Genomic DNA, 12,282 nt, shown 5'->3' with positions numbered 1-12,282 from the left:
GCATTTCAGAAAGGCGGGGCATAGAGAAACAATAATGTACAGTATGTGGAAAATAATGTGTTTTTTTAACCTTAAACCGCATAAACATTTCATTACACCAAATACACAAAATAATGTTCTTTTTAGCAACATCATATGACCCCTTTAAATTACTCCATCAGTTTTAATCGTACAGATAAGAGCAATACATCAATCGAATCTGTAAATGGTCTACTTTTATTTGTATACACATAAAACTTTGTGCTTTTATAAAATAAAGAAAACAAACAGGGCGTGCGGTCCGCCGCCTTGGTCTGCGTGATCTTTATTTAGAAACGCGTCATTAAAATGAACTGAAACTCAGCGAATACTCGACAAAGAGACATGAGAGATATATCTATAGAAAGCTTGACATGTCTACTTTTAGTAGTCTTACCGAAAACAAATATTCTGTGATAAAGTAATCCATATGAAACAAACGCGATGTCCAGTCTTTCCCGTCTGGCTTCATTATCTCTAACTAGATCACGCCCACACGCTGAGTGCGAAATTGATATTACAATAGTCCACGTTAGACGCGTGGCGTGTAAACGCCCACATCACCGTAAACAAAGCAGCGAGACTTTTCCTCAAGTTCATCTCGACTACTGTTCGTTTCTGGAAGGAGACGCGCTGAGAGGAGTAAGACAGAATTGACCTCAAGAAGAAGCGCTGAGAGGAATAAGACAGAAGTTACCTCAAGAAGACGTGCTGAGAGGAATAAGCTTTTATATTTTCCTCAGAAGAACACGGCGGCTTGATATCCAGTGGAGGATATCATTTACACGAGTAAGTATTGTTTTATTAGCCTACTTGCATTAGTTGTTATTGTGTTACTATGACATAACTTGTACATATTTTACTAGTTAGACTTTTTCCAAACCATGATTCCTGACTAAATGTATAATCAAGTGAAACATTATGAAGATTAATTCCCTGCATCTAATGTCTCACGACGTCAGGATGTTTTTTGTTTTTTTTTACGTTCTATAAAATAGACAGCAACGATATGAAAGTAATATGAGTTATAATGTTAATAATGTTAGAGTAAGAATGTTTAGACAAAACTTTACTCTAGGCTCTGTTCGCGAAGATCTTTATAACGTGCTTAATAGCCTAATTTATTTTCCCAGATATAAAATGTTTTTGTATTGTATGCCTACTAAGCATGCTTGTGTTTATGACTAACTAAGCTTCTGTTCGCGAATATCTGCTCTGGTGTAAATGTTTTGAATGTGTTATACCCATTCATTGGTATTTGCGATTGTCTCAGGTGTAAATGTATAAACTGACTGACATATACTGTCCTTTCTTATCAGTGATGCAATTTATTATCAGCTATGCATCTTCTGGTAATTGCTAGCAACGGTTTCAATTTTCATTTAGGACTGTGGCTGCATCACCGGCATCTTGCACAAGAAAGGCACACGAGTGTTGTTCAGTTTTGAGTTCGCTGGAAAATCATACTAAGTAAGTGCACATTATTGTCATTGTACTTTTATTATGCCTAGACTATATGGTAATATTATTTGTGGTTGATAGTGTTAAAATGTAGTTTCTTTGTTATTGGCATTCTGTTTTCTCATGAAGTATGCATACTATAATGTACTGTGGGAAAAAAATGCTAACGATTGTTTATAAAATTATTTTAGGACTGAATACACCACTCTTACCTTCACCTGCATCTCACACAGGAAGGGGACACAGGTCTCCTTCAGTTTTCATCTCCATTTAGAATCTTAGAGTAAGTGTGCATTCGCTATTTTATAGATGTTACTTTCATTTGATTTATTTACTGTACGGTAAAATATGTTTGCTATGTGGTAATTGTGTTCTTTGTTTCGATATGCTGTACAAATAAACTTGAATTGAATTTAATTCTTTTAGGACTGAATGCACCACTCTTGCCTTCACCTGCATCTCTCACAGGAAGGGGACGCTCATTCAGTTTTCAACTCCAATCAGAATCTTATAGGGTAAGTGCATTCACTATTTTACAGATGTTTCTTTCATTTGATTTATTTGCTGTATGGTAAACTAGGTTTGATATGTGGTAATTGTTCTTTTTTTCGATAAATTAGTACTAGTATCAGTGAACATCACAATAATGTTAATAATGTAGTTTGTGTAAACAGCACGCTTACTTTTTTATTTCATATGTGAGAATAACGGTGTAAAAGAATCGGTTGCAAAGAGAGCCAAAGCAAAGCAGCCCACTCGGTCATGGAAAACAGAGACTGATGTTGACATGTTCCTCAAGCTCTGAGATTCCTGCCTGCACAGGAACCTGGACCACAGCTAAGTCCATGTGATGCACACACACTACCATGAGTCTCTTCAAAATGTTGTTCAAGTTTCCTGCCGCTGTTTTGGATATTGCACCCATGACATCTTGACTCTTGTATAGTTTTTTTGTTTATTCCTAATAAACTGTTCAATTGCACTCGCAAGTGAATATCGAGTTATTTTATGTGATAGTTATATATTCTAAATAAACTGCAAACAAAAAATATATAAATTTATTTTTTCCTTACATTCTTTCTTGTAGCAATTCCCTCTCAGACACACACCTGACTGAAAGGCTCATTATGCAGCTCATTATGCAGGCCTTTGTCTTCTCAGGTGTGAATCACAGCATTATTCATGATCATTCACGCCTCCTCGCACATACCTTTTCTACACAAAATGTGTCTTAGAAATTTTAAAATCCCTTTTCTAAAAAAAAAAAAAAAAAAAAAAGTGTCTTTCGAAAATTTAAATATATATATTGTTTTCTGTGAGCGAGTAAACAAGATGATTTTCACATCATTTTGATACAAAAATTCTAGCCTTCAAGATCCAGTTCTCAAAAGTCTTGTGAACAAATGTTCTGTATGTGTTTTATGGCCTTATTTCAGTGACTTTAAAAGTTTAGTTTTTTCACTAAGCACGCATAAACATTGTTTTCTCAAAAACACAATCATGTACATACAAGCTACTCACATATTATTGTAGCCCAGTTTGTGCCGATTATAGTGCTATTAAACTTTAGCCATTACAATGTTTATTTTTTCACTAACGAGGCATAAACATTGTTTTCTCAAAAACACAAACGTACTTTCATGCTGCTCACATATTATTGTAGCCCAGTTTGTGCTGAACACAGTGTTATCAGACTTTAGCCATTAATATGTTTTTTGTCAGGGCATATCAAAACTTCTCCAGGGCCCCAAAACACCCTCAGACCCCAGAGGGTTAAAAAAAAAAGTGATTTTAAGCTATTGAAACGCAATTAGCAGCGAAAGAGAACTTATTTCGCTATATGTTCGTGCTGTCTGAGAGACTGTTTCTGAACACTGTTGGAGAGGCGCACGCCTGTGAAGACCCAAGTATTGAACAAAGTTATTTTTGCTGCTTAATAGGCCTTGAATGGTTAAATAAACACTTGTACGTGTCAAAATTCTCATCTTTTTCTAAGTATCTTCGTAAACACAGTAGGTCTTAAGTGAAAGCAAACAGCTGAGAAAGAAAACACATGTTTAACAGTATATTGGATCCAGGCAGCTCTTAAAGTGACAGCACTCTAATATTCCTGCGGTCTGTCATTTGTTAATCAAACAAGAGAAAATCTCTCACTGCTCTTGACTAAATCACTTTTGTAACTTTAAGAAAAATATACAGTGAAGAATATGCAGTGTTTTGATTTGATTACTTTATACAATGTATGTAGCATTTCTTAGTTGTTTTTGTTTTTTGTTTGTTTGTTTTTTAACTTGGGCTAGTATTAGTTTTTTGTGATATTGACTCTTTTGTGACAAGAATGATGACATTTCTATGGTATCAAATTTTAAAAGCGAAAATAACTATATTGTGATATTGTTCCAGTGAAAGAAAATTACTCGTATCATGATAAGATATTGGTCATATCGCCCACCTCTAGTCTGATCTTATGCTGTCCACAACCCTGGGACCAATCCCTTTTCTAAAAAAAAAAAAAAAAAAAAAAGTGTCTTTCGAAAATTTAAATATATATATTGTTTTCTGTGAGCGAGTAAACAAGATGATTTTCACATCATTTTGATACAAAAATTCTAGCCTTCAAGATCCAGTTCTCAAAAGTCTTGTGAACAAATGTTCTGTATGTGTTTTATGGCCTTATTTCAGTGACTTTAAAAGTTTAGTTTTTTCACTAAGCACGCATAAACATTGTTTTCTCAAAAACACAATCATGTACATACAAGCTACTCACATATTATTGTAGCCCAGTTTGTGCCGATTATAGTGCTATTAAACTTTAGCCATTACAATGTTTATAAGCAACTGAAAAAAGCACAAATGTCAGGGCATGTCAAAACTTCTCCAGGGCCCCAAAACACCCTCAGACCCCAGAGGGTTAAAAAAAAAAGTGATTTTAAGCTATTGAAACGCAATTAGCAGCGAAAGAGAACTTATTTCGCTATATGTTCGTGCTGTCTGAGAGACTGTTTCTGAACACTGTTGGAGAGGCGCACGCCTGTGAAGACCCAAGTATTGAACAAAGTTATTTTTGCTGCTTAATAGGCCTTGAATGGTTAAATAAACACTTGTACGTGTCAAAATTCTCATCTTTTTCTAAGTATCTTCGTAAACACAGTAGGTCTTAAGTGAAAGCAAACAGCTGAGAAAGAAAACACATGTTTAACAGTATATTGGATCCAGGCAGCTCTTAAAGTGACAGCACTCTAATATTCCTGCGGTCTGTCATTTGTTAATCAAACAAGAGAAAATCTCTCACTGCTCTTGACTAAATCACTTTTGTAACTTTAAGAAAAATATACAGTGAAGAATATGCAGTGTTTTGATTTGATTACTTTATACAATGTATGTAGCATTTCTTAGTTGTTTTTGTTTTTTGTTTGTTTGTTTTTTAACTTGGGCTAGTATTAGTTTTTTGTGATATTGACTCTTTTGTGACAAGAATGATGACATTTCTATGGTATCAAATTTTAAAAGCGAAAATAACTATATTGTGATATTGTTCCAGTGAAAGAAAATTACTCGTATCATGATAAGATATTGGTCATATCGCCCACCTCTAGTCTGATCTTATGCTGTCCACAACCCTGGGACCAAACATAACTATGTGGTCAGAGGGAAAGAAATTTGCTCTGATGGAGCAAGCAGAACCCTGGAAAGAGGTTGCCAGGAAGCATCAGAGAGGACATCAAGTACAAGGAGCTGGATGGTTGACTGGATAGGGGAACTCCCTATTGAGAACAGCCACAACAATGTGGAGACCAAGAATTATGCAATAGCACAAAGGCTGGAGAATCACCAGAAATAATCTACTGTTTTAATGAAACCAGAGAGAAGAACTGAGCTTGCAGCCAAGACATGAGTGATGGGTTGTCCTGTACTACTGACCCACTAATTTGAGTCTCTTAACTGAGGGTCGAAACACATGGGGAATGTTAGGGTGGACAGAAGATTCTGGCTAGCAACCAAGAAAACCTGTGAAACATAGTAAAGTTTCCCATGGATTTATTGGGATGGCAACCCTATACGCTGCAATCACAAGAGGGCACCAAGCAAGCTTAGCAAGCTTAAGTCTATTCAGAAGGTCAAAAAGATGAGAATTAATGAGAATTATTGTCGGATAATAATGTCTGTTCATTAAAGTTAGTCTGATCAAGTAAATGGGTTAAACAGTTTGTATCCATTTCCCCAGTTACATTACGTCAACTCCTGTATTTTTCTCCTGTATTTAATGTGATTATTCCCAAATGTCTGCAGTGTGTATGTGGCCTGTAAGTTATTTAGGTTATCAGAAAGCTATTAAACCCACTCATTTTTTCACTACATTCAGGTGCCATAAAACGTACTCCGAGAGTGAGAAGTGAAACTGTTACACATGAAACTTTCAAGAGACAACTGAGACACAAGAGACCACCAAACTGTCTGGATCTTGTAGAGTACTAAACACGTAGCTTTATTTCACACTGATAAATTGAAAAAGTAACATTTTGATTTGATTTAGCAGTTAGATGAACCCAAATCATTTGGCTTATGAACTTTGAATAGTTTGATTTTGGCCCCCAGGGAGAGGTTTATCTTCAGCTATGAATGCACTGTTGAAAGCAGACGCAACAGTACTGCTCTGAGACAGTGCTGCAGTCATGCTAGTGTCATAGGGCTGGGCGATATTGCAAAAAAAATGTATCAACGATATAATGTTTCATATCGTTCGGTACCGATAAGTATTGACATTTTTATAACCTTTTTTAAAACAAAGAGCAATAGAAGAAAATGTTTAAATTCAACCACTTTATTTTTAATTGACCCAATTTAAGACAAACAACAAGTATCTTTTTGTTTTAACAGTCAAAAACAGAATAAAATTTAAACAAATATCTAATTTCTTATGTTTTATATGCAGATTAAATAGCCACAGGAGGGCGCAATGAGCAAAATAATGCAGCGCATTAAATTGTTTATATAATGCAATTAAAATAACAGTCTATAAAAAACGTGCACAACGTCTAAATTAACATATATAAACCAAATATAATTTCATAAATTGCATAAACAATTATGAACAAAACAGCATCATGTATTTATACATAGCTTAATTCAAATAGCCGAAGCGCCGATCGCACAGATTGCATTTAAAAACATGAGACGCAGTGAAATGGAATAAACCTCCACAAATTCGAAACGTGTTTTCTAAAAGTTTAAACTCTTTTAACTTTACATGGCTTTCTATACATTTCTTGCGTGAGACGCGAGTGCAACAGTCATAGTTGTCTGTCCCAAAAATGCTCCTAATATGCGTTCTGTGTGAATGGCTTGGTTTCGGTTTTAACCTAATCAATAACTTCTCCGCATTGAGCTTCTATATTTCTCTAATATTTTGAATGAATAACGCAGCAGCGGAGCATCTTGTGGGTTCAACTGGACAGTCTAACGAAAACAATAAAGTACGTCAAAGACACTACATCATCATCACCGCATCTCGTGCGCCTCTGATGACGCTCCCTCACCGACGCACACCTAACATTCGATTGCACCATTTTTGCATTCAAATGCAAATTTTGATTTTAAATTCGACTAATATTCATCTTTTATTCACAATCTCCTCATCACAGGCAGGCACAGCACTCAGCATGTGTCCGTGTGTGCGGTCTGCTTGTCACTCATAGCACAAGCCTATATTGTGCGCTATATCAAACACTTTCTTCTATCGTTATTGATGGTGTACCGTCGATAAATACCGATACCGTTTTATCGCCCAGGCCTACAGTATCACTACCAAACAATCCTATTGTACTTCCTGTGAGGAAAGGAAGAGCATGCACACACATCAGAGGTGCCATAGCATCATCAAATGCGGACTTAAATATCCTGTTCGGTCACTTCTGCTCAGCACCTTGTAACAAATTAATGGAGGTGTTGCAGTATTTCACAGCTGTATGTTATTATTTTACAAAGCTGTAAAGGGGACTTACCGACTCCAACAGTGCCAAACCGCGGTGAGACCAGTGGGCTGGGGTTGAACTGGGTGTATGGCGTGACTTGTGGATGGTTGAACAGCCCATAGGAGTTCCCAGACTGGAAGGATGATGGTGGGGCAGTGGAAGATCCCATAGAGGACTAACAGATGAATAAAGCATGATGAGGTCACTGCTCATGAACAAGGACAAACTGAAAACCAACACCATGCAATCTAAGAACTATCAAACAAAACTCAAATTTAATTTCTTAATACATGTTTTTGCTAGTTTCAGTATTAGAAAGCTAATGAGCTGCCGACCTAGACTGCATTTTGAGTGCAAGTCCTTTTCTGATGGAACTAGTTTGGAGGCGGTTCAGTTAACTTGTTTCATAGACACTTAAATTGTGTTCCATGCATCGTTGGCAACAGCATCCAACATTAAAAGAAAATGTAATTATTGAAACAAATTAATGGATTTGGTTGAAATATTTTTATCTCTGGCCAAATCCAGAGAACAGGTTTAGCAGATATTACAGAAATCCCAATCTTGCCTGAATCAGTACATGATATAATTAATTGTAAAAAAAAAAATTAGAATTAAAATAATATTTCAATAATTAGACTTAAACACCCATTTTCCGTACTCTTCCAGTGCTTGTTTTTGTTTAATATTATGACTGTGGTCCCATGAGATATTTTTCTTCATGATAACGTCTCCATTTCAAGGATTTTAACGTCACTGGCTGATGCTGTGAAGCATTAAATTCCCATTGCTTTTGCTTTGGTACAACAACAAAGTCAGACTAAGCAATAACATAGACAACTAAGATTGTATACGATTATTCAATAAACACTGCTCTTTTTCTTTTTTTTTTTACAAAAGTCTCCTGCTTCCCGCTCTTTTATACTGCCTCTGTCTGCTTCTTTGACTAATAGAAGACCGTTAATAACAGTTTTGGATACCAGGCAAAACTATATATCCAGATTTCTGTAAGCATCTGGTAAAAAAAAAAAGGTTGGATCCAAATCCTTGGCTTTCCTGATGTGTTGAAAGGATCTAACAATAGGCAGCTCACCAGACTTTGGCCTACATGTGCCTAAAATACACTACTTGCAGTTATAATAAGTTAATCTTATTATAAACTAGGGATGTTTATTTCGGTTATTTCTCCTAACCGACAACCGACGCTCGTTAACCGATTATTAACCGTTAACCGACAAGATTATTTTAAATTATAATTGAATTAAATTAGAAAGGATAAGTGTCTGTGACCCGTTAAAAATACTAACATTTGTCTCCCGGGGATTCATTTTACATGTGCAAAAACAGCAAACAACAGAACATGAGGATTCACATGGTCTTCATATCACATCACACACCTGCAGCGCGGAGAAAAACATAATAAAGCTAGGCTATAAAAAATTAAATAAAAATTATATATATAAAAAATAAATAGGCCTATACGACAAATGTATTTTTACTTAATAAATTAAGAAAACAAAAGAAAAAACTGTGCAACAAGTAGCCTAGCAGAGTTTCGGTTCATTTTTGTGCTCCACGAAAAAAAACACAAAAAAGACGGCAGAAAGCGGCATCCTATTTTTCTTTAGGCTTATTTTACAAAAGCACAAAGATATGTTTTTATTGTGAACGTCCACAAATAAAAGCAAACCGTTTACAATTCCGATTATCTTTATGACTAAAAGGAGTAGTTTCTTCCACTGTTAGAAGGAAAAAATTCAAGTGATTGCGCCGGCGCCGCATTGCTACCTTGACAATAATGCAGAATGTTCATTATCATAATAAAATACAGTCAGTCAAACATATGGAAAAAAAACACACTGCTCAGTTTAAATATGTAGTCAAATCTGTGCCGTTAAGCATTATCACCGCACCGCCGTGATGTTATGCAAAACATTTATGATGTAATGAAGTAAGGGATAATCATCTCTTTGCAGCGCAATATTTGACCGGAAGGGTAAAAATGACAGTTATTTTTGTCAGTTACGGCTCGTTAACTCTAGTATTCTGCCCGCTTCAAGCTTATTCCATGGTCATTTGCCAAGTTATAGACAAGTTAAAACTAGTATTGCTCTTTGCAGCGCAATATTTGACCGGAAGGGTAAAAATGACAGTTATTTTTGTCAGTTACGGCTCGTTAACTCTAGTATTCTGCCCGCTTCAAATCATACACAGAGATGAAATAGTGTGGTAAGATCACATTTATTTAAATGAATTATAGCATGTATTTCAATAAATTATCGAGAGAGAGAGAGAGAGAGATGACAGTTGTGTGCTTTACCTGCATCTGCGCGTCTCTCTACAAACAATTACTTCAAAAACAGCGATTTTACCACCTCGTTGCGGAGGAATATAATGTAGCGATCTAGTATCTAGGCTATTTTATTAATAAAAATCGCGGGGAAGAGTTGACAACAAGTTTGTGTGCGCAGTGCAATCTGCAATCTCTCGCTCGCTCTCTCTCTCTGTGTGTGTGTGTGTGTTGGTTAGTGTGCATCAATTAAAGCAGCGCATTAATATAGAACGGTGATAAAACTGACTTGGAACTACCTGTGCATTAAACGGGTTTAATGCATGCATCCCTGCCAGCCAATCAGAATGCAGTATTCAGACAGACCATGGAATAAATATCAAGATAAACATAAATAATATTTTGGAATTCAAATACATCTCGAATACAGAAACATTTGATTGTGCCGAATGAGAGACCCAACATTGGTTTCAGTTTCATTTTAGCCTAAATTAATTTGTTTTGGCTTGTCGTTTATATAGCTATAGCTTCTTATATTTTTAATTCTTGTTCTTTCTAAATAGGCTACTGTTAAATTGAAAGGATTTGTTGTGGAGTGAGGGGAACTAAAATAGCCTGATTTTCAATGTTTGGCTGACTATAGTAATTACTATAGTTAGTAATGCTTAACTGCGCGAGTGAGGCGCCGTCACGATCACTTGTTTTTTTTTTATTCCTTTTAAAAGTGGAAACAACTTAGGCCTACACCGTTTCTACACCGGATGCGAGCGGCGCGGCAACTGTCGCATCCAGTGTAGACACGGTGTTACTATACTCCTTCATTTGTGGTCATATGAGAGTAAGACATTATTCAAAACTACTCTAAATATTCCTTTATTTGTGTTCATTCACAATAAAAACAAAACATTGTGCTTTTGTAAAATAAAAGAAACAAACAGGATGCCGCTTTCTCAAGGTATTTTTCTTGGGTCACAGCCATGTATCAATTCAAATTTCATTTAATTGTAATTTAACATAATCTTGTCGGTTAATAATGTTTTAACGAGCATCGGTTGTTGGTTAGGAGAAATAAAATAACCTCTAAAAGTTAATCAGAAAAATAATGATAGGCTAATACAACTGCACCTATTTATGAATAATGCTTGATGATCAAGTATCTAAATAGTCTATAACAAAGTACAAAAAAAAACAACATGAAACTTGTTAATAAAAATAATTTTATGTAGGCTTATACAATTTAATAATAGGCTATATAATAAAGTTTTTGTTTCAAATGGATGAAAGAACAGGCTACTAGCCTATATAATTGCTACCTTGACAATGCAGCCTGTTCATTCATAATAAAATACAGTCAGTCAAACATATGGAAAAAAAACACACTGCTCAGTTTATCAAATCTGTGAAATCTGTGCCGTTAAGCATTATCACCGCACCGCCGTGATGTTATGCAAAACATTTATGAGTAAGGGATATATGATGTAATGAAGTAAGGGATAATCATCTCTTTGCAGCGCAATATTTGACCGGAAGGGTAAAAATGACAGTTATTTTTGTCAGTTACGGCTCGTTAACTCTAGTATTCTGCCCGCTTCAAATCATACACAGAGATGAAATAGTGTGGTAAGATCACATTTATTTAAATGAATTATAGCATGTATTTCAATAAATTATCGAGAAGAGAGAGGAGAGAGATGACAGTTGTGTGCTTTACCTGCATCTGCGCGTCTCTCTACAAACAATTACTCAGCGATTTTTAATAGAAATCGCGGAGAAGAGTTGAAAACAAGTGTATGTGTGTGTGCAGCGCAATCTGCGATCTCTCTCGCTCTCTCTGCGTGTGTGTGCGCGCGCGAGTGTTGTGTGTTGGTTAGTGTGCATCAATTAAAGCAGCGCATTAATATAGAACGGTGATAAAACTGACTTGGAACTACCTGTGCATTAAACGGGTTTAATGCATGCATCCCTGCCAGCCAATCAGAATGCAGTATTCAGACAGACCATGGAATAAATATCAAGATAAACATAAATAATATTTTGGAATTCAAATACATCTCGAATACAGAAACATTTGATTGTGCCGAATGAGAGACCCAACATTGGTTTCAGTTTCATTTTAGCCTAAATTAATTTGTTTTGGCTTGTCGTTTATATAGCTATAGCTTCTTATATTTTTAATTCTTGTTCTTTCTAAATAGGCTACTGTTAAATTGAAAGGATTTGTTGTGGAGTGAGGGGAACTAAAATAGCCTATAGCATAGCTATGTTTATAGTGTTTATGCTTGTAAACATTTCACATTTCTGTACGTAATAATAAAAAGCTACGGTGACCGTTAGGGGGCATCTTCGGTTCACTTAATTTTGTCGTGGCCACGACATAATACCTCGTGGGAATGTGATAATATGTCGTGGCCACGCGATGTGAAGTCGTGGCCTCGAGATGCTATGTTGAGGGAACAACATCCATTTCTCGTGGCCACGACTTCTTATGTTGAGGGAACGACATATTTTTCTCGTGGCCACGAGTTTAATGTGTAAACAAAC

The 12,282-nt window shown here is 35.9% G+C and overlaps 1 protein-coding gene across 2 annotated transcripts in view; it reads right to left on the bottom strand.

Moving 5' to 3' along the window:
• Window positions 1–12,282, bottom strand: part of LOC107679971 (protein LSM14 homolog A-like) — a 31,486-nt gene that overhangs the window by 16,232 nt on the left and 2,972 nt on the right. For both annotated transcript variants that reach the window (XM_016475705.1, XM_016475706.1), the window contains exon 3: window positions 7,482–7,626. In XM_016475705.1, the coding sequence (XP_016331191.1) occupies window positions 7,482–7,626 (145 nt within the window). The remainder of the gene's footprint in view (window positions 1–7,481; window positions 7,627–12,282) is intronic.

Source organism: Sinocyclocheilus anshuiensis, unplaced genomic scaffold, assembly GCF_001515605.1.
Source record: "Sinocyclocheilus anshuiensis isolate Anshui unplaced genomic scaffold, SAMN03320099.WGS_v1.1 scaffold528, whole genome shotgun sequence".
Taxonomy (NCBI): domain Eukaryota; kingdom Metazoa; phylum Chordata; class Actinopteri; order Cypriniformes; family Cyprinidae; genus Sinocyclocheilus; species Sinocyclocheilus anshuiensis.
This window is presented reverse-complemented; position numbering and strand designations above follow the sequence as displayed.